The sequence below is a fragment of the Lepidochelys olivacea genome, assembly GCF_965140295.1.
Source record: "Lepidochelys olivacea isolate rLepOli2 genome assembly, chromosome: 1".
Classification (NCBI taxonomy): domain Eukaryota; kingdom Metazoa; phylum Chordata; order Testudines; family Cheloniidae; genus Lepidochelys; species Lepidochelys olivacea.
The window spans coordinates 263,733,875-263,754,552 of NC_140411.1; the positions used below are offsets into that span (position 1 = coordinate 263,733,875).

General features: G+C 46.8%; 1 protein-coding gene across 1 annotated transcript; it reads left to right on the forward strand.

The window, feature by feature from the left end:
• Nucleotides 1-13,495: 13,495 nt before the first annotated feature.
• On the forward strand, nucleotides 13,496-18,733 carry LOC311528738 (cytoglobin-1-like). Its single transcript, XM_084644125.1, has 3 exons — nucleotides 13,496-13,668; nucleotides 16,058-16,289; nucleotides 17,574-18,733. The coding sequence occupies exons 1-3, from the start codon at nucleotides 13,574-13,576 to the stop codon at nucleotides 17,700-17,702; spliced, it is 456 nt and encodes a 151-aa protein (XP_084500251.1). The 5' UTR covers nucleotides 13,496-13,573; the 3' UTR covers nucleotides 17,703-18,733.
• The last annotated feature ends 1,945 nt before the right edge of the window (nucleotides 18,734-20,678 follow it).

Sequence of the window (20,678 nt, forward strand, 5' to 3'; positions counted from 1 at the left end):
GCTGGCAGACGTGGTACTGCATTGCTACACAGCAGCAGTTAATTGCCTTTTGGCAGCAGACAGTGCAGTATGACTGGTAGCCATCATCAACGTAGTCCTGGGTGCTCTTTTAATCGGGCGCCTGGGCAAACATGGGAGTGACTCAGCCAGGTCATTTCCCTTGTTTCGTCTCATGGCAATTCAGTCCTACTGGCAGTGCGCTGTCTTTTAACCTCCAGCCAGCAGAAGATGATGGCTAGTCGTCATACTGCACCGTCTTCTGCCGAGCACCCAGGAGATGATGATGGCTAGCAGTCGTACTGCACAGTCTGCTGCCAGCAAGATGTATAAAGATAGATGAAGTGGCTCAAAACAAGAAATAGACCAGATTTATTTTATATTCATTTTCTCCTCCTTCTCTCTGTGAAATCAGCAGCCTGCTAAACCCAGTTTTGAGTTCTATCCTTGAGGGGGCCATTCAGTTTCTCACAAAGCCACCCCCTTTGTTGATTTTAATTCCCTGTAAGCCAACCCTGTAAGCCATGTCGTCAGTCGCCCCTCCCTCTGTCAGGGCAATGGCAGACAATCGTTCCACGCCTTTTTTCGGTGCAGACGCCATACCACGGCAAGCATGGGGCATGCTCAGATCACTTTGGCAATTAGGAGCACATTAAACACCACGTGCATTATCCAGCAGTATATGCAGCACCAGAACCTGGAAAAGCGATACCAGGTGAGTAGGCGACGTCAGCGCGGTGACATGAGTGATCAGGACATGGACACAGACTTCTCTCAAAGCATGGGCCCTGGCAATGTGGGCATCATGGTGCTAATGGGGCAGGTTCATGTGGTGGAACACCGATTCTGGACTCGGGAAACAAGCACAGACTGGTGGGACCGCATAGTGTTGCGGGTCTGGGACAATTCCCAATGGTTGAGAAACTTTCACATGCGTAAAGGCACTTTCATGGAACTTTGTGACTTGCTTTCCCCTGCCCTGAGGCGCAAGAATACCAAGATAAGAGCAGCCCTCACAGTTGAGAAGCAAGTAGCAATAGCCCTGTGGAAGCTTGTAACGCCAGACAGCTACCGGTCAGTCGGGAATCAATTTGGAGTGGGCAAATCTACTGTGGGGGCTGCTGTGATGCAAGTAGCCCACACAATCAAAGATCTGCTGATATCAAGGGTAATGACCCTGGGAAATGTGCAGGTCATAGTGGATGGCTTTGCTGCAATGGGATTCCCTAACTGTGGTGGGGCCATAGACGGAACCCATATCCCTATCTTGGCGCCGGCGAGTATATAAACCTTAAGGGGTACTTTTCAATAGTGCTGCAAGCACTGGTGGATCACAAGGGACGTTTCACCAACATAAACGTGGGATGGCCGGGAAAAGTGCATGACGCTCGCATCTTCAGGAACTCTGGTCTGTTTCAAAAGCTGCAGGAAGGGACTTTATTCCCAGACCAGAAAATAACTGTTGGGGATGTTGAAATGCCTATATGTATCCTTGGGGACCCAGCCTACCCCTTAATGCCATGGCTCATGAAGCCGTACACAGGCAGCCTGGACAGTAGTCAGGAGCTGTTCAACTACAGGCTGAGCAAGTGCAGAATGGTGGTAGAATGTGCATTTGGACGTTTAAAGGCGCGCTGGCGAAGTTTACTGACTCTGTTAGACCTCAGCGAAACCAATATTCCCACTGTTATTACTGCTTGCTGTGTGCTCCACAATATCTGTGAGAGGAAGGGGGAGACGTTTAAGGCGGGGTGGGAGGTTGAGGCAAATCGCCTGGCTGCTGGTTTCGCACAGCCAGACACCAGGGCAGTTAGAAGAGCACAGGAGGGCGCGGTGCGCATCAGAGAAGCTTTGAAAACCAGTTTCATGACTGGACTAGGCTACGGTATGAAAGTTCTGTTTGTTTCTCCTTGATGAAACCCACCGCCCCTTGGTTCACTCTACTTCCCTGTAAGCTAACCACCCGCCCCTCCTCCCTTCGATCACCGCTTGCAGAGGCAATAAAGTCATTGTTGCTTCATATTCATGCATTCTTTACTCATTCATCACACAAATAGGGGGATAACTACCAAGGTAGCCCAGGAGGGGTGGTGGAGGAGAGAAGCACCAGGAGGGGTGGTGGAGGAGGGAAGGAAAATGCCACACAGCACTTTAAAAGTTTAAAACTTATTGAATGCCAGCCTTCTCTGTTGCTTGGGCAATCCTCTGGAATGGAGTAGCTGGGTGGCCGGAGGCCCCCGCACCGCGTTCTTGGGCGTCTGGGTGAGGAAGCTATGGAACTTGGGGAGGAGGGCGGTTGGTTACACAGGGGCTGTAGCGGCGATCTGTGCTCCTGCTGCCTTTCCTGCAGCTCAACCATACGCTGGAGCATATTGGTTTGATCCTCCAGCAGCCTCAGCATTGAATCCTGCCTCCTCTCATCACGCTGCCGCCACCTTTCAGCTTCAGCCCTCTCTTCAGCCCGCCATCTCTCCTCCCGGTCATATTGTGCTTTCCTGCACTCTGACATTGTCTGCCTCCACGCATTTGTCTGTGCTATGTCAGTGTGGGAGGACAGCATGAGCTCAGAGAACATTTCATCACGAGTGCGTTTTTTTTGCCTTCTAATCTTCATTAGCCTCTGGGAAAGAGAAGATTCTGTGATCCTTGAAACACATGCAGCTGGTGGAGCTAAAAAAAAAGAGGCAGTGGTATTTAAAAAGACACATTTTCTAGAACAATGGCTATACTCTTTCACGGTAAACCTTGCTGTTAACATTACATACACAGCACATGTGCTTTCGTTCCAAGGTCGCATTTTGCCTCCCCCACCTACGTGGCTAGCCCCTCACCCCCCCCACCCCCATGGCTAACAGCGGGGAACATTTCTGTTCAGCCACAGGCAAACAGCCCAGCAGGAATGGGCACTTCTGAATGTCCCCTTAAGAAAAGCACCCTATTTCAACCAGGTGACCATGAATGATATCACTCTCCTGAGGATAACACAGAGAGATAAAGAACGGATGTTGTTTGAATGCCAGCAAACATACACTGCAATGCTTTGCTTTACAATGATTCCCGAGTACGTGCTACTGGCCTGGTGTGGTAAAGTGTCCTACCATGGTGAGTGGAATAAGGCTGCCCTCCCCAGAAACCTTTTGCAAAGGCTTTGGGAGTACATCCAGGAGAGCCGCAAATGCCAGGGCAAATTAATCATTAAATATGCTTGCTTTTAAACCATGTATAGTATTTTAAAAGGTACACTCACCAGAGGTCCCTTCTCCGCCTGGCCCCAATGTAATTTTAGCCCAGACGGACTCTGTCTTATCCATTCCATCACTTCTTATTTCTTTACAATCTACCTCATCATTGATATACAATGCTACTCCACCACCTTTACCTTTATTTCGGTCTTTCCTAAACAGCACATACCCTTCAATACCTGTAGTCCAGTCATGACTACTATTCCACCATGTTTCTGTTATCCCTATAATATCTGGTTTCACTTCCTACACCAGTAGCTCTAGTTCCTCCATTTTATTACCTAGGCTCCTTGCATTGGTGTACAAACATCTTAATTTGTGCTGTTTGGCCTCGCTCACATTCTGTACCCTATTAGGCACGGTCATTCTACAGCCAGTATAACCTATTAGACTGGTATCCACACTGCCCTTCCTCCTTATATACATTCTCCTACTCACGGCTGTATCCTTTCTTACTTCATTTTCTTCCCTCTCAATGCTAAAATCTGGCATGGAGATTACCTGGACATCTCCCAACCATCTCCCCCAAATTCCTAGTTTAAAGCTCTTTTAATCAATTGTGCCAGCCTCCATCCTAGAAGTCTATTTCCTTCCCTACTCAGATGAAGTCCATCCCGAGAGAACTGTCCTCTGTCCATGAATGCCTCCCAGTGGCCATACATCCCAAAGCCCTCCTTATAGCACCACTGCCTAAGCCATCTGTTGATAGTCATAATCTTGTCACACCTTTGTTGTCCTTCTCTAGGAACAGGCAGAATCCCACTAAAGATTACCTGAGCCTCGATTTCCTTAAGCATCTTCCCCAGCCTAGCATAGTCTCCCTTTATTAATACTTTCCAGCGAGAATCTAGCCGTATCATTTGTTCCCACATGAAGGATAATTAGGGGATTCTTTCCTGCTCCCTTTAGGATCCTTTTCAACCTCAGGTCTACATCCCGTACCTTAGCACCTGGAAGACAGCATACCCTTCTACTCTCTGGATCAGCTCTGGTTACAGGCCTGTCTATTCTTCTCAGTAAAGAGTCCCCGATCACAAAGACCTGCCTTTTCCTGGTGACGGTGCTATTCTCCAGTCTATCCCGTTCCCTCTGGCTGCAAGTTCTTTCCATTCCTATTCTCCCTTGTAATCCTCTTCAACCAATCCTGTATCCTCTGGGGCTCATATTTGGTGTAGTCTCCATTGACTCTTCCCCTTTTCCTATAGGACTAGCCGCTCTTCTCTTCTTCCTTGCCCTTCCACCTTCAGTGACTACCTGCTGAGCCCCTTCTTCATTTTCCAACTCTGCAAACCTGTTCTTGAGCTCTATTTCTCCTTCACTAGCCTGTCTTTTCCTCTGCCTGGTTCTTTTAGTCACATGCTTCCATTGACCACTTTCCTCACCCAGTCTCCCTCTCCTCAGTCCTGCTTCCATCTGCAAGTCTGAGCTTTCCCCTTCAGATACCTCATGTCTTTGCTCCATAATCTGCTCAAACCCCTTCCTAAACTTAACCAGACTTTCCACCTGCATCTCCAAACCTCGGATCTTTTCCTCCATCGGCTCTATCAGACGGCATTTCATGCAGACAAAACTCTTACCAGGTACCCCCGCCAGGATCAGGTACATACAACAGCTTCCACATCCAGTCATCTTCATTGTGTCTTCCACTATATGAGTCACTCCCACTGCTGCCTCTGTATCTGTCATAGCCTTCCCACCTAAATCCTGTTAATCTGGGAAACACAAACCACACCAAAACACCACCCCCCACAGCAAACACAAACCCCAAACAAGCACCACAAGACAAACTCCCCTTCCAAACTCCCACTCAAACTCCCCCGTTTACAGCTCTGTTTGCTGGCTCCTGTGCCACTGCAGCTGTCTGCAATCTCCCCAAGATTTTTCCAGTCCAGTTTCAAATAACCCAAGTGATATAGGAGACTATTCCACAATCCACTAAATCTCACTGTTAGGAAATATTGGCTTACATTCAGCAGAAATTATCCTTTGCTCAATTTCCTCAACAAACATGCTGTTAGATAAAGACACAGAAGTGAAAGTTTCTATTTCTCAGAAACCCAAGACGAGGAGGGAAGTCAGCAACAAAGAGGATGTGTCTACGATTAAGCAAGAAACACTGGCTTTTCAGTTTTAACACCCCTTGAGTGCCAGGCTCTCAGCACTTTTCTCTTTTAACTTCTGGAGACTCGGTAAGCTATCCAAGGTACTACGAGGGGCTGCCTGCCTTTCAGTAGATATGAGTTCCCTCTAAATGTCAGGGTGAGGGATCTCAGGAAAGAAGGGAAAGTTCCAAAGTCCCTGTGTGTGTCATACCAATTATAGGTTTCCTTTCCATGATTGTCCAGAAGAGGGCAGCAACAGGGATCAGTATTTCTCTCTCAGTGGAGAGTCAACAGATGCAAACCAGTTATCTAACCATGAGAGATCACCCAGGAAGCAAACAGCCTTCCCAGTACTCCCACCCCTTTACTGGCATGGGAGTGAGGGAACTGAATTTAGATACCCCGTTACACCCACAGGGAGAATGCCTGGCTGGCCTTCCTATAGCTTAGCGTTAATCATAGGAATTGCCACACCAGAACAAGCCAATGGCCCAGTGAAGTCCAGTATCCCTTCTCAGGCAATAATTAACATATGCTACTTCAGAGGAAGGTGCAATAAACTCTCCATAATGCACTTACTCTATACTGTGATAGATTAAGTGGGAGAGGGGAGATATTCTCCTGATCCCAGTTGATCAATGTTACCATAAAACAGGATTGTTGGATCATATTAAAGAAGTTCTGTATTAAAATCACATATGAGTTTGATTCCCCATAGTTTAAATTCCAGGGTATTACTAATTAAGAGGTCTCCTGGTTTTTGGTACTGTTTCTCTCCCTCTATGTGTGAAACTTGCAAGCTGCAAAATTGCATTAGTATATTCTAAGACAGAGTCTGTTCTCAAAGCAATTCACACAGAGAGAGACTCAAAGCAATACTCTGTAACAACAGAAACAGCACCCAGAGACTCCCCGCCCTTTTGTTGTATTAACAATTGTGATTAAAATAGAGATAGAGGATGTATGTGGATGGATGCTTGGTGTGGATAATAACTGAATGATCAGGGAGGTGCCAGCCTAAGAATCAAGTGTCCATCGGCTGAAGAAGGCGTCAAGTGGAAATAACCAGAGGACCCCCGGAGGGCAGACTGGAATCCACCCAACAGCCTCAAGAATGGGAGAATCAAAGAACAAAATAACATCTAGCAGCACGGAGCCATCAGGAATGTGCTATCTGCTGATTGATTCAGCAACAGCATGATGAAGCAATTCCCATAGACTGGCATAAGAAGAAACTCCTATAAAAATGGACTCTAGAAAGTGAGAACTTTGGGGTCTGATTCTTCAACCCAACTTCCAGGAGCATCAGATGTGCATCTGACAAGGCCCTGCTCCCTCCTCATGTCCAGGCCACCTGGCCAGTGGCTTGGCGTGAGCAACTCTAAGGCTGGTAACTATGATAACTACCTTGCAGTGTGTGTGTGTGTGTGTGTGTGTGTGAATGTATGAATAAATATGAGATTGAATGGAATGTTATAGCTATAACTAACTGCTTACTATGATTCTTTCTGTATTCACAATAAATGTGGTATTTTGCCTTTTCCCCTTTAATAAGATCCTGCTGGTTTTTATTTTATTGGTATAACAGGATGAGCACCAGTACGATTAAGTGTCATCCTAGCTAGAGTAATGGCAGAAGTTATTTTTTTTCATAAATGTGTCTAGCGTATATGAGATACCATTATCTCAGAAATCTCAGCTTCTGACCTCCCAGTAGTATAGGGTTGCCAGGTGTCTGGTTTTTGACCGGAACGCCTGGTCAAAAAGGGTCCCTGGCGGCTCCGGTCTGCACAGCTGACCAGGCCGTTAAAAGTCCAGCTGGTGGTGCAAAAGGTCTAAGGCAAGCTCCCTGCCTCCTGTGGCTCTGCACAGCTCCCAGAAGCAGTGGCATGTCCCCGCTATGGCTCCTAGGCATAAGGGCAGCCAGGGGGCTCTGCGTGCTGCCCCTGCCCCAAACACCAGCTCTGCAGCTGCCATTGGCTGGGAACCACAGCCAATGGGAGCTGCAGGGGTGGTGCATGCAAACAGGGCAGGATGCAGAGCCACCTGGCCACGCCTCCGCTTAGGAGCCGGAGAGGGGACATGCCGCTGCTTCCAGGAGCTGCCAGAGGTAAGTGCTGCCCGGAGCCTGCATCCCAACCCCCTCCCACGCCCCAACCCTTATCCCCCTCCCACCCTCCGAACCCCTCGGGCCCAGCCCAGAGCACCCTCCTACACCTCAAACCCTTCACCCCCAGCCCCACCTCAGAGTCCGCACCCCCAGCTGCAGCCCTTACCCCCCCACACCCTGATCCCCCTCCCACCATCCAAACCCCTTGGTCCCAGCCTAGACCCCTCTCCTGCACCCCAAATCCCTCATCCCCTGCCCCAAACCAGAGCCTGCACATCCAGCCAGAGCCCTCACCTTAACTCCCTGCCACAGCCTGGAGTCCCCTCCCGCACTTCAAACCCCTCAGTACCAGCCCAGAGCCCCCTCCTGCACCCCAAATCCCTCAGCCCCAGCCCCAAACCAGATCTTGCACCCCCAGCTGGAGCCCAACCCCCCCCCCCACACCCCAACACCCTGCCCCAGCCCAGAGCCCCCTCCCATACTCCAAACCCCTCGGCTCCACCCCCCAACCCAGAGCCCCCTCCTGCACCCCAAGCCCCTCATCCCCGGCCCCACCCCAGAGCCCTCACCCCCTCCTGCATCCCAACCCACTGCCTCAGCCTGGAGCCCCCTCCCACACCCTGAACTCATTTCTGTCCCCACCTTGGAGCCCCTCACCCTCTCCCCAACCCCCTGAGCCAGCCTGGTGACAATGAGCGAGTGAGTGAGGGTGGGGAGAGAGAGCAACGGGGGGGGGGGGGATGGAGTGAGTGGGGGGGGCCTCAGAGAAGGGGTGGGGCCTTGGAGGAAGGGCAGGGCAAGGGTGTTCGGTTTTGTGCGAGTAGAAAGTTGGCAACCCTACAGTAGTACCTCTCACTCCCCACCATGGGGAGCCATTACACTAACAGGGACAGCTCCCTTGGATAATTTTAGTGTCATTAAGAGGGCAGCTGAAGAGCACCTGAGACAAGCAGCACAGGTTGCCTCTGATCTGCCCATGACTCTCATTCAATATAAAGTGATATAAATTTAAGAGGGAATTACAAGGGAAAAGTTAGCCTGGTCACTTTAAAGGTTTGCCAAGCCAGCTTCGGGCAAACACTTCCAACCAGGACCAATATAAGGAAAAAGCCTGTTTGTTAGGACAAAAGGCAGGTGGGCATTCTGAAGTATGGCCATGGGAGGCGGGTGCGGGGTGAGATCTTTATTTGGAAATAAGGCGAAAAACTGGGCTGGGAGACAACTATTCTCCTTAGAAAGACTTTTTAAATTGTGCAGGAAAATCAAAAATAGTTTGTCCAAAGCAATAAATACAATAGTTAATGGATTGAAGAGACATACAAAGGATGTTTCAACAGAGGTAGTGATAATCTCTTCAGATCTTCAGTGTCTAATATCTCTGTGGGAGGTGTCATGTCTGACAGTATAATTAGGGCTCCGTGTCTGTCACAGAGGTTGTGGAAGTCCATGACTTTCTGTGACCTTTGTGACTTCTGCAGCGGCCAGTGTGGCTGACCCCAGGGCAGCCCAAGCAGCTGGCTCGGGGGACTGCCTGAGTAGTGGCCGCTGTGGCTGGCCCAGGGGACCTCCCAAGCAGCTGCTGCTCTGGCAGCCCCTGGCAGCTGATGCCGCTGCCCCCCCCCCGCCCCAAGCTGGTGCCACTGCCCAGCCCTGCAGCAGCAGCCCCCCCCAGGGCAGCCAGAGCAGCCGCTGCTCTGGCGGCTCCCGGCAGCGGTCCCTGGGGCGCACTCCACAGCAGCGGCTGCCCCAAGATTTAGTCAGGCGTATTTATAGTAAAAGTCATGAACAGATCATGGGCCATGAATTTTTGTTTATTGCCTGGGACCTGTCCATGACTTTACTAAAAATACCAGTGACTAAATTGTAGCCTTAATTATAATATACAGACTAATACTTTAGAAATTAAAAGGACCACAGGCTGTAACTAGGAAGACTGAGGGAGAAGGGGAAAAGACCGCTATCTATGGAACCAAGATTTGTCTCTGACATGCTGCCTACAAAAAGGAGATAGAGAAGAACAGGACAAGCTGGAGAAAAGAGAATGTACCCTCAAAGCAATGGGTATTGTTACTGCAAGTGCCCCGAGGGTACCCATCTAGATGAGCTGTTGCAGAGTTTCAGGTAAATGTATTATGCACTCACCACTTCTGTGGCCTGCCCCACTGGAAGAAATTATCTGGGACTGAGTGCTGCTCCCTGGGTCTCCCCTTCCCTAGAGGTAATCACAGCTAGACAGAACAGTCTAAGTTCTAACCAAGAGAAAAATTTAATACTTCTAGTGTGAAGAAAATACAGAGAGCTGAGAACAGGGCATCTCACAACACAAAAGAACATTCCAATGGAAAGTAAATTCTACCTCCGTGCCCTGAGCAGGTCTAATCCTTTAACATAAGAAAAATGAATGTTCCCATTCTCTTCTTTAGAAGTCCTTCCTCTCAGGGCACCTTGAAAAAGAAAACCTCTCTGTAATCAGGGAGGACAGTGGCCCTCAAGACCCTCACTGCACCTTCACTTGGTAGTTCTCCCATTCCCGGCTCCTAACAGGACGTTATAGCTCTAAGGCATGGGAGGCCCCAACACCTCATGTCATCTTAACGTTACTCCTCCCTTCGAGTTTCTGTGACTACTTGCTGGTCTGTGTTGGTCAGAATTTCCCTGACCCAGTTTTGCAGTTACCTTCAAAGATCTATTTGTGCAGAAATTCCAACAACACAGCTGCTCCCTCCCAACCTTCAGGAGCTTTCCTGAAATCCAGGACATTTTGCTAAGGATTTAGTACAAGAAAACAGAAGTCCCCATTCTTAAGGCTCTACCTCAATCTGCTCTTTGTTGGAGCGGGAACAGGAGAGGGCTTTCACTTTCAATGCAGTCATTTGAGATCATCTATAGTGTGCTGGAGCCCTCCGTCATTACTTACCCAACACAACAGTATCCCCTCCCATCCTTTAGACATAGCATACTCCCACACCTTTCCACTCCCTCCCTACCTCCACTATACACACAGCCTCTAAATCCACCTGTCTGTACCCCCATACAGACACAAAGCACTCCCCACTCCTCTCTGTACAGAAACACAACTCCTGTCTACACAGACCTCTCAGACATCACCCAGAGATCCCCACTCCTACACACACCCCAACTCCCTTCGCTTTGTGCACAAATTTCCACAGATGCTCCCTTCCACACCATATACACACACTACCAGAGAGACTTGAGGGCCAGAGGAGGTCTTCACCTCACAGTGTAGCTGACATCTGCTGATATAGATGGACAAGTCTGGAGGAGTGCTGAAGTGATCTTTGCCCCATCCAATGAAATTGAGCTGGCATGAATTTACCAGGCAGGTGCTGAAGATGCCTTGCAGCAGGGCTGAGATGGAGAAAGACTCTTGGAAAGTGCAACACGTGAAACGAAGGCGCCCCAGAGCTGGGCTGTAACAGCCTCAGTGCTGGTGCCCTGGTTCATTGCTTGGTTAAGCACCTTTCCTTTGTCTCTGTTGGTATTACTAATGCACCCATCTCTGCAGTATCTAGACCCGTCTACATGAAGGCTTCTGGCTGTGTCTTTGGAACTACTGTTTCTTTTTGTTTATGATGCCAGATACATATCAGTGTATTACACCAGACACACTGAAACACCTTGCTTGCTATCATGGTAGGATCAGTTCCTTTCCTCCCCCTAAATCATCCCTTATACGTGGGATTTTGTCCCTCATTTGAATAGTTCCAGAAACACTGCTTCCTCCACCTCCCGCTGCAGTGTTTTTGTGTCCTGAACTTTTCTTCATTAAAAAAATTCTCCTAGTGTTTAACCTGAATTACTTATGTAGCAGCTTAAGCCCCTTTGCTTCCTATTCTGCCCTAAGTGACTAATAAGAATAATTAGCCTCTGTTCTCTTTCTACAACCTTTTTATACCACCTCATGTTAGGTTTCTATCAGACACTTGTCTCTCTCTCCATCAGTTGTCTCCCCCTTACCCTGAGCAGGTTGTGCTGTAGTGTGCTCATCAGTTTTTTCTTTCTTTTAAACCTCTTAGGGAGCCATGTGAGGAGGATCATAACTGTAAACCAATAGGATTAGGGTAATGAAAGGGAAAGAAACACGTACGCTCTGGATCTTCAGTGCTGTTGATTTCCTATTGTGCTAGAATTACATGGTCCACTGGGGGAGCAGTGAGCTCAGGTAGTGGTGGCCTGAACTTCTAAGGACGTGCCTTCAAAGATAGAACTAAGGTCATAAATGAAAAGGGTCAAGTGATTTCAGTCTGGGCAAAACGTCTGCTGGAGCCTATACTGCCAACCTATGACATGGTAGAACATAATTCTATATTTACTCAGATCAGGAGCTGCCAAGGACTGGAATAGCAGGAAAGTTAGAAGATAAGGTGGAAGTGTATTGAGGGGCAGGCCTGGAAAAGCAGCGTTCCTGCAAGGCAGGAGTAAGGTGAATTACTAGAGCTGAGTGAGGGACCTGAGCACTGGAACAGCAGAAATGCTGGAAAGTCAGGACTGTGATGAACTGTGGTGCTTAGGATAGCAGTACCCCTCTCTGATTAAACAAACAGCAGCAGCAAAGGGCTCCAGAGCTCTGTGTACAACTCTCCCACTGATATGGATGGTCATCACCATAAAAAGCCTTCAAAGGAGGTGGAGCAGCATAGGCAAAATAAATGTTCAGACCAGGACCACAGAGACTCTCCCAGCCCAAGCCCTCCAATTTGAGGGATACAAAGACCAAGATGGGGAGTGGGCTGTGATGGCCAGATTAGTGGAGTTTGATTCAGATGCCAGTTCTCAGCAATGGATGAGTTGAAAAATATCCCCTTCTTGTCAGAGTTGCCAGCATGGAATGATCAAACCACGAAGAATTATAAAAGCATCTTGCCCACATCCCTGATGACATAGGGAGGTCACTGCTCTGACAGTGACAGACGCTGTTGAGTGGAGCTGGAAGGTCAGGGACACACTAGAAAGGGATCAGCGTAAACTCACTGGCACTCTGTGAAGAACGTGGGAGATGTCTATTATTCATTGATAGTATGTGTACCTCTGTCTATTTGAATGCTACCATGCTGCCTGCTGTATGGGTGCAAAGAGTTAACTCAGTCCTGGGTGGTTTTTGCAGGTCTGCAGATAGCCCAATCACCGATACTCATTACAGGTATCAATGCGTTTGCAGGTTTGCCCCCACCAGGCTCTGCTCAGCAGGCTCGCTAGTAACCCCAAGTGGTGGTGGTGATAGTGAGAATCCAAGTGGAAAAAAGAAACAAAGCTAGGAAGGAGTTAAAAGCCTGAGCCCTGAAGCTGAGAGTGTCCAAAGGAGGAGTTACAGCTGGGGAAACACTGACCCTCCTCTCATGGCTCCCTAAGTTTGGGGGGAAGGCTAAGCTTAGGTAAGACATTATGTGGGTGCAGGGCTTTTTTCCTCCTGATTGCTACATTCCTGTAGATAAATAAATACTTTGTTTTGAAGAAGCTGTTGGACGTCACTGTGTTTACCTAGTGTTCATGGCTCCTGAGGGGAAGTCTATTGCATAGGCCAATCCCAACTGGACCGTCTGAGGAAATATGGTTGGTAACAGGTGTGCTGTAGCCTGGAGACCCAGTCTAAAGACGGGGTGAATCTCAGGATTTCACTCAGAGATGTGTGGGTGCTGGGCCCGTCATTTGGAAAAATGGCCACAGAGACACTGAGTGAGGGGTCAAAGGTATAACTTACCCTGCAACTGTGATACCCACAGCAGTGTGGGGGTGTCTTTATGGAAGAAAATGGACACACTGCCATGGCTGAAAAGCCATTGGATAGGCCAGCCCAAACCCCATCCTTGCCCACTGAAACCCCAACCCCTCTTCTCTGTGTACTGTGGTCCCCTGCTCTCACAGTGAGAATTCTATCCCTCCCTCTCCACATGGTAACCTCCTTTCCTGATTAGAGGTGATTAGAGAGCACTAAAACCTGCAGAAATGTGACTGACTGAAGTGGAAACAAAGCACCCATTCAAAAGCCCTTAAATCCCTAGGGTAGTATATAGAGAGCTCTGAAACAGAGAGCAGGAGCACAAATCACACTACCTGCAACTCCCTACCCTTCCTCTCTCATCTCACTGCACTCTGATCTCAACATGGCATTTTCTGAAGCAGAAGTGCAGAGGGCTCGTGGGGCCTGGGAGAAGATGTATGCCAATGCTGAAGACAATGGGACAACTGTGCTGGTCAGGTAAAGAAAGATCCCATTCCATTGCTAGCCAAGAGGGGGAGGAAAAGAGACTGATAGAACTACATGCTAGGAACTTGTTCTGGTGCATTTCGCACAATTCCTTGCCTGGAAACATTAGCAGCTATAGATACTGCACCTCAGTGGGAAACAGATGAGACAAAAGAGGTTCAGAGAAGTAAAAGTAAAAGAGGAGTGTGAAGTGGGTTGGAAAAGATGAAAGAAACTAGAACGATTTCACTTGAAAAGAAGAGATATAACTGAGGTATATACAATAATGAACAGTAAAAAAGAAAAGGCCAGCTAGTCAGACACTCCTCTTCACTCTGTCCCATAAGCAGCTAACAATGGGACAGACAAAACAGAAAGTTAACTGACTTTCCTTAATCCACATACAAGTCTGTGATAGAACCAGGAACAGAATCCAGATCCTATGTCCCTCTAAACTCCTTTAATGAGTTGTTTACTTCTATGTCCTCAAAACTTCTCTTTCAATTCTCCTTGACCCTTTCCAATCTAGCTTTCACCTATTTCATTCCACAGAAATTGCTCTCGCTACTGATCTCCTCTTACATAACTAATAGCTTTGTTTCTAGTCTCATTCTCCTTGGATCTTTTCCTCTAGAGAATCTTAACACTGGCTTTCCTTCTACTTCCCAAAAATTCAAACTTCTTCTCTTCATCTTCAAAGCACCCAATAACTCAGCTGGCATTTACATCTCTGCCTTTACCCACTCTAACCCTGCCACAGATCTGCCCAGGTGCGATTCCTTACCGTTTCTGGTGTCTCTTTCACTCACTCCTTCCTCCTTTCACACCACTCCGAATGCCTGCATCAGCCTCAGTAAATGTACATAAAGCTCTTTCCCTCTCCATCCTAGAATATTGTAAAGTACAACTAAGGTCAGAAAAGAGATAATTTTAAAAATGGTGCTGTCTCATTCAACAGCTCTGTTCCCTGTGGTATTTACTGTAAAAGATTTAGCACTTTTTATTACTGTTAGCTCTGAGCCAACACAGCTTATGGAGAATGAGTTGGATTCTATTCCTTTCCATGCACTAACTGCACAATTGCTGACTAACATCTGATTGCAGAAGTTTTTTTTGTTTTTACTGGCAATGATGCCCAAGCCAGGAGTCCTGGCTTTAGTCTCAGATCCTGGGCTAAACTTGCAGGGCTGGAAGTTTTGGGGAAATAAAAAAACATCTTTACCTATAAAATGATATGATTGTCACTGAGTCGCAAACCTAGAACCACACAATGCAATTTTTACAGTCACTTCTCATGTATATAGCCACTCTGAACCTCAGCTATTCTGTGAGGAATTTCAATTACAATTACCACCTTCCACTCCATTTCTGTATTTCATTCCTCTGTAGTGTATTAACTTGTGCCCCTTTAAACCATAAGCCCTTCTGCCCAGGTAATCTTAGTTGGAACTTTCTATGGCCAGACTAAATAAATTATTAGTTTGGTCCAGCGAGGGAAATATTGCGTTCTTACATGATTTGTCAAGGTGCCGCTAAACTTTGGATGGGATTATAGAAAGAAGCCTCATTTCCTTCACAGGTGACTTCAGTCTAAACTATCTTTTGAGTGAATGATGCCAGTGGTACCTAACACTTAACCATCTGAAGGCAGGCAGCAAACTGCAGTCTGGGCCTTCCCCAAACTAGGGGTTCCCTCCATCTATTCATGTATTTAGATAAGGGGAAGAGCCTACCACTTGGATTCCCTGTTTCCATCTTCTTGGGCTCTTGCAACATCCTTGGTGGGACTGAATTCCCAATTTCCAATGGATTTCGGCGTTTTATTTTTTGTAATTTGTTTTATAAAACATCCATTTAAGTGAGCAAACTGGACAAGGTAGGATTTTAATCCAGGTACAGAAGGTGAATGTGCTTCCTGGCCTCACACTCCGGAGGCATTTTCTGTTACATACTTTTGATAAATGAGGAGAGAAACTAGCTAAGAAGAGAAGACGACAGGTAGGCTGTGAGCATTTGGTATTAGCAAGCAAGCGTCATTGTGGTTACTGGGTTTCTGGCTGGCAGCAGCCTGAGCAAGTTTTAAGGTGTAATTAACAAGAAAAAATCCTGGAAGTGGATGAGCGGAGGGAATGGCAGACTACTACAGGACAGTGGTCTGGAGTTAGCAGGGTTCTGCTTTTGACTTGCTAGGAAAGAAGGCCAGAGAAAGCCAAAGGTGACACAGAAAAGGGAGCAAGTGATGACTATAGTTAAGGAGAGAAGTCAAGGAAATACATGAGACAAGGTCTTGAACATGAAGCTACACCAGTGTCAATGCCTCAGTGCTCAGCTCTTTAGGAAAAACAAAAAGTAGCTCAACTGTCTTGTATTCCTCTCCCATTTCTTCTCTGACCCACTGCAGAATGTTTACAGAACACCCAGACACCAAGTCCTACTTCACCCACTTTAAAGGGATGGGCACAGCTGAAGAGATGGAACAGTCAGATCAGGTCAGGAGTCATGGCAAGAGGGTCCTCACCACCATCAATGACTTGGTCCAACACCTCGACAGCACTGATGCTTTCCTTGGAATAGTGAACCCATTGGGCAAGAAACATGCCATGCAGCTCAAGGTTGACCCCAAGAACTTTAGGGTGAGTCAGCAGACTTCCCCCCTCAAATGTACCACATGTAATGGGATGCACATCTTTCCTGTGAGACAGAACAGGTGTCAATCGGCTTTGATGATGCTTATGCATTTGGGGCTGCTGAAAGGTCATAATTATAACTGACTAATGTGCTGCCAGTAATGTCCTTTCCTCCACCCCCTGCATCACATTACCCAGGCTTGTAATATAGTACTATATAGAATGTACATAGAAATTTTAACCTTCAAAGCATTCTGGTAGCATTAATTAAATCTCAAGACTTGCCTAGGAAGTAGGTTAGTATTGTAATGACATTACCGATATATTTAAAAAGAGATAAAGACCCTCATCGTTACAGAGCATAAGACACCTAGCAAATGAGGAGGATCAGGAGAAAGCTTACCTTACGGGCAGGCTAATCCATAATTGTTCAGTACATGGTTTCTTGCACCTTACGCTGAAACATCTAGGACCGTGTCTACACTGGAGAGCTTACAGTGGCACAGCTGTACTGATACAGCTGCGCTGCTGCAAGATCGCTCATCTAGCCACTCGATGCCCATGGGAGCGAGCTCTCCTGTCGGCATGATAAAACCGCCTCCATGAGCGGCGATAGCTATATCAGTGGGAGAAGCTCTCTCAGTATAGTGCTGTCCACACCAGTGCTTCTCTTGGGCTAACGTACGTCGCTCAGAGGTGTGTTTTTTCACACCCCTGAGAGACATACATTATACCAACAAAAGTGGTAGTGTAGACATGGCCTAATACTGGTCAGAGACTGGTCAATCTCCTTCCTTAGAGGTTTTTAAGGCCCAGCTTGACAAAGTCCTGGCTGGGATGATTTAGTTGGGGATTGGCCCTGCTCTGAGCAGGGGGTTGGACTAGATGACCTCCTGAGGTCCCTTCCAACCCTGATAGTCTATGATTCTATGACAGGATAATGGACTAGATGGACCACTGATTTATCTTATATGGCAATTCATATGCTCTTATGACTACGTATACAAGTGTGGCCAAAATTAATCCATCAGATATGGGATAGATTTACACAAACAGTGGTAATGGTGCAGAGTGGGTTTTGCACCAAGGCTCATTTTCATTACCCATTTCCAGTTCTGAATGCCACACATTGCAAAGCTGTTTCTGTGTCCCTTTCCCTTCTCCAAAGAGAGTCAGACAACTTTTTTCTTATTAGGAGGAACCCAATTGACAAACAGCAATTCTTATTCACAGATAGAATGGAGAGAGTTCACATGGTCTGCTTCTTTCCCTCCCTCCCTTCTCCTTTAGATAATCTGTGACATTATCTTGCAACTGATGGAGGAGAAATATGGTGGAGACTGCAAGGCTTCCTTTGAGAAGGTGACCAACGAAATCTGCACTCGCCTGAACAATGCCTACAAAGAAGCTGGCTGGTGAGGAAGTGCCATCTCTGGGCTCCTAAAACCTCTCACCAGCACCAAGACTCAGCACTGAATCACTGACTTTGAACTTCCAGCCACAGTTGAAAGTGAAGAAAAAACAGGAAAAGCTAACATGAACATAGGAACGTAAATACATATAGGAAAATAAAAACATATATATCAAAAGCAACCAACAAATCTTCATGCACTTTGCACCTAGAGATGTCCCAGTTTGATCCTTCTGTCAATATGTATGTAAGTTAGCAATAATCTTGAAAGCCCATGTAATACATTTTAAGGTAGATACTTCTGGATAGAAGACTCATCACTTCACCTGCTACTAGAATAGAAAGGAACCAACCTCTCTATCACTTCCCATCTTTCCCTCCCTTGAGTGATGGAGCAGTATTCCCTTTCAGAGCATCTCATCCTCTGGTCAGCAACCTGAAGGGGTCATTTTTGAAGTGACATGAGAGGTGTTCCTTTCTCCAACTGCCCTGCTTGTGAAATACTGAGTGGAAGGCTCCAGGTGCATTAGCAATTAACTACTGAGAAACCATGAGGGAAGTCACCAGATTGGCTTGTGCAAGGATGGTGAGATTTCCAGAAGCATGGGGTGATAGTCATCATCAGGCCAAACAAGGCCACCCACCCCTTCACGGTGGTAAACGAAGGCAGATCTCAGATGAAGTACAGGCTTTAGCAGCAGAGTTTAATGCTTAATCTGTCTACTAGATGGCAGTGGTGTCACACATACTAGCTTGTATACTATGTAAACAGTGTCTTAAAATTAATCCAGCTGAGAGAGTCTTTCCTTCATCAGCTGAGTGGGGCCTGGCAGGTTTGACTTTGGTGTAAATTCCTCCATAGTCCTTCCCCTCTTCCTTGTCAGCGTTCCTGTTTCATCATGATGCCTCAGCCTCTCTTCAGCAGTAAATGACCCAGTGTCTGCTTGATTGTTTTTCCTTGTGCTTAAAGGAAGTGGTGAAATCGTTAGTTACTATATTTAACAGCATGTGTCCTTCTGCTTAAGTGTAACTGCAGATATCACCTGATTGTAATAAACAGAATTAAAGAAAGTGAATGTCTCTCCTCACTTATGAAATATTCCGCTCTGGTTTTACAACACAGAGGCCCTGTCAAGGGAGTGGGTAGTCAGCTGTGGTGCCTGGTTATAAATGCACTATTACTGGTAGTTGTGTGGCATTTATATTAACCCATCTAGGGTGCAATTCCCAGGCACCTAACAAGTCTACAGGGCTTGGGCTCCTAAAGTGGTGGAAGGGGAGCTTCTATCTTGTCCAGGGTCACAACCATGGGATAAAAACAAACATTTAAAACCAAACAAAACCAGAACTTGAAGTTTCTCCCACATTCCACAGTTTCGTTCACAGATCGCATCCACTCAGCAGTAGACGCTGAACCACCAACATCCAGAAGCTAAACTGCTCCAGGAGAATGAGGACTGACTAGATTGTCTTTGCTTCAGTGCCCTATGCTGCCCACTGAATCCATTTATATTCTCGGCACCCAGACACCTAAAGTGAGTTACCCAGGAGGCAGGAGAGGAGAGTGATGAAGTGGTTTTGTCAGAGATCAGATCATTCCAGTTCTCACACCTAGCATGACCACACTTGATTATTTACACTTCAGATCAAAATGGAAGTGAGTAGGACTTTAAGATAACTCTGGGAAGGGGAAACAAAGGAAGTAATCAAGCTTTAGGGCACCTGGAGACTGGAAGAACTTGGTGACAAGATGCTTGCATCTGGGCAGGCTGCAGGGAGTGAAGCTAGGGTCTGGGAAGGGTAAGAGATAGGTTCAGATGCTTGTCTGTGGGTAGAATACAAGAAAGAGCATCAGGCATTTTTGTGGGGGTCAAATTACAAGCAAGTGTGCTCCACTGCAGTTTTAAGTGTTGAGGGAAGGAGCAAAACTTGTGAAAACTATTTATGGTCCCAAATGCATCACAGAGGTTATACACAGAGTCAAGTTAAACATGTTGAAACATTATAAATAAATTTCTCCTTTATTTACCCGCTACAACCCAAGTGAAGAGTTCTATTTTCTCCAGGGCAAAATAAGATACACAGTCCCTGATTCACCTGACGTAGACAGAAAGACAAATACAGAGGCACAGAAGGGACTCGTACTTGAAAACGGTGGTTTGGGTTTTGAGGTTCTTGTCATCTCACCTGCTGCTGCTGCATTGGGAGGAGTACAGAAGAATTTACAAAGAACCCCGAATTCAAGTCTTGGCAGGGACGTAAAGCAGGAACTCATTTTCAACTTCTTTGTTTAAAAATGTTAATAGGTTTGTAATTTAAGATTTATGTATGTGATGTGAATGATTTGAGACCATAAAAAACAGTTTAAGGTCTGCAGATCATTTTTAAAAGGGTGCCAGGTGGCAGGTAACTACCACAAAACAGGGCCGAAGGATGGCGTTGTCGTCAAGATGCTGGACCGGGACACTGGAGATCTGGTTTCAATTCTCAGTTCTGTCTTTTGTAACCTCAGTTCTCCATCTGTAAAATGAGGATACTACTACTTCCCCACATATCCCAGTGTTTGGGAGGCAAACCATATAAAGTTATTGTTATCTAGGTGAACTAATATCAGTATACACACTTACAAATACTGTAATTACTGTGAAGAAAAGGTTACGGGGAAAAAACTCAGATCTAAAGATGGCAGGGAGAGAACTTTATTTTCTGTGGAACTATTCCACAGCATGAGCGAAGCCTTCATGTCTAGCTGCATGGCTTTCATATGACCCATGGCAGGAACGCCTTTGGTGAAAGATTGCCATGCTGTTTAATATTATGGCTAGCACGACTTGTTTTTGTGCCTGTAGTAAAACGTTATACCAGCTTTGTGTCACATGATTGAGTTTGCATTTGATAAGCTTCTCTCCCCCAAGCCCAGGGCCACAATGGGGAAAATAGAGCAGACCATGAAAACTATAGGGGAAACCGGAAGAAGACTCAAA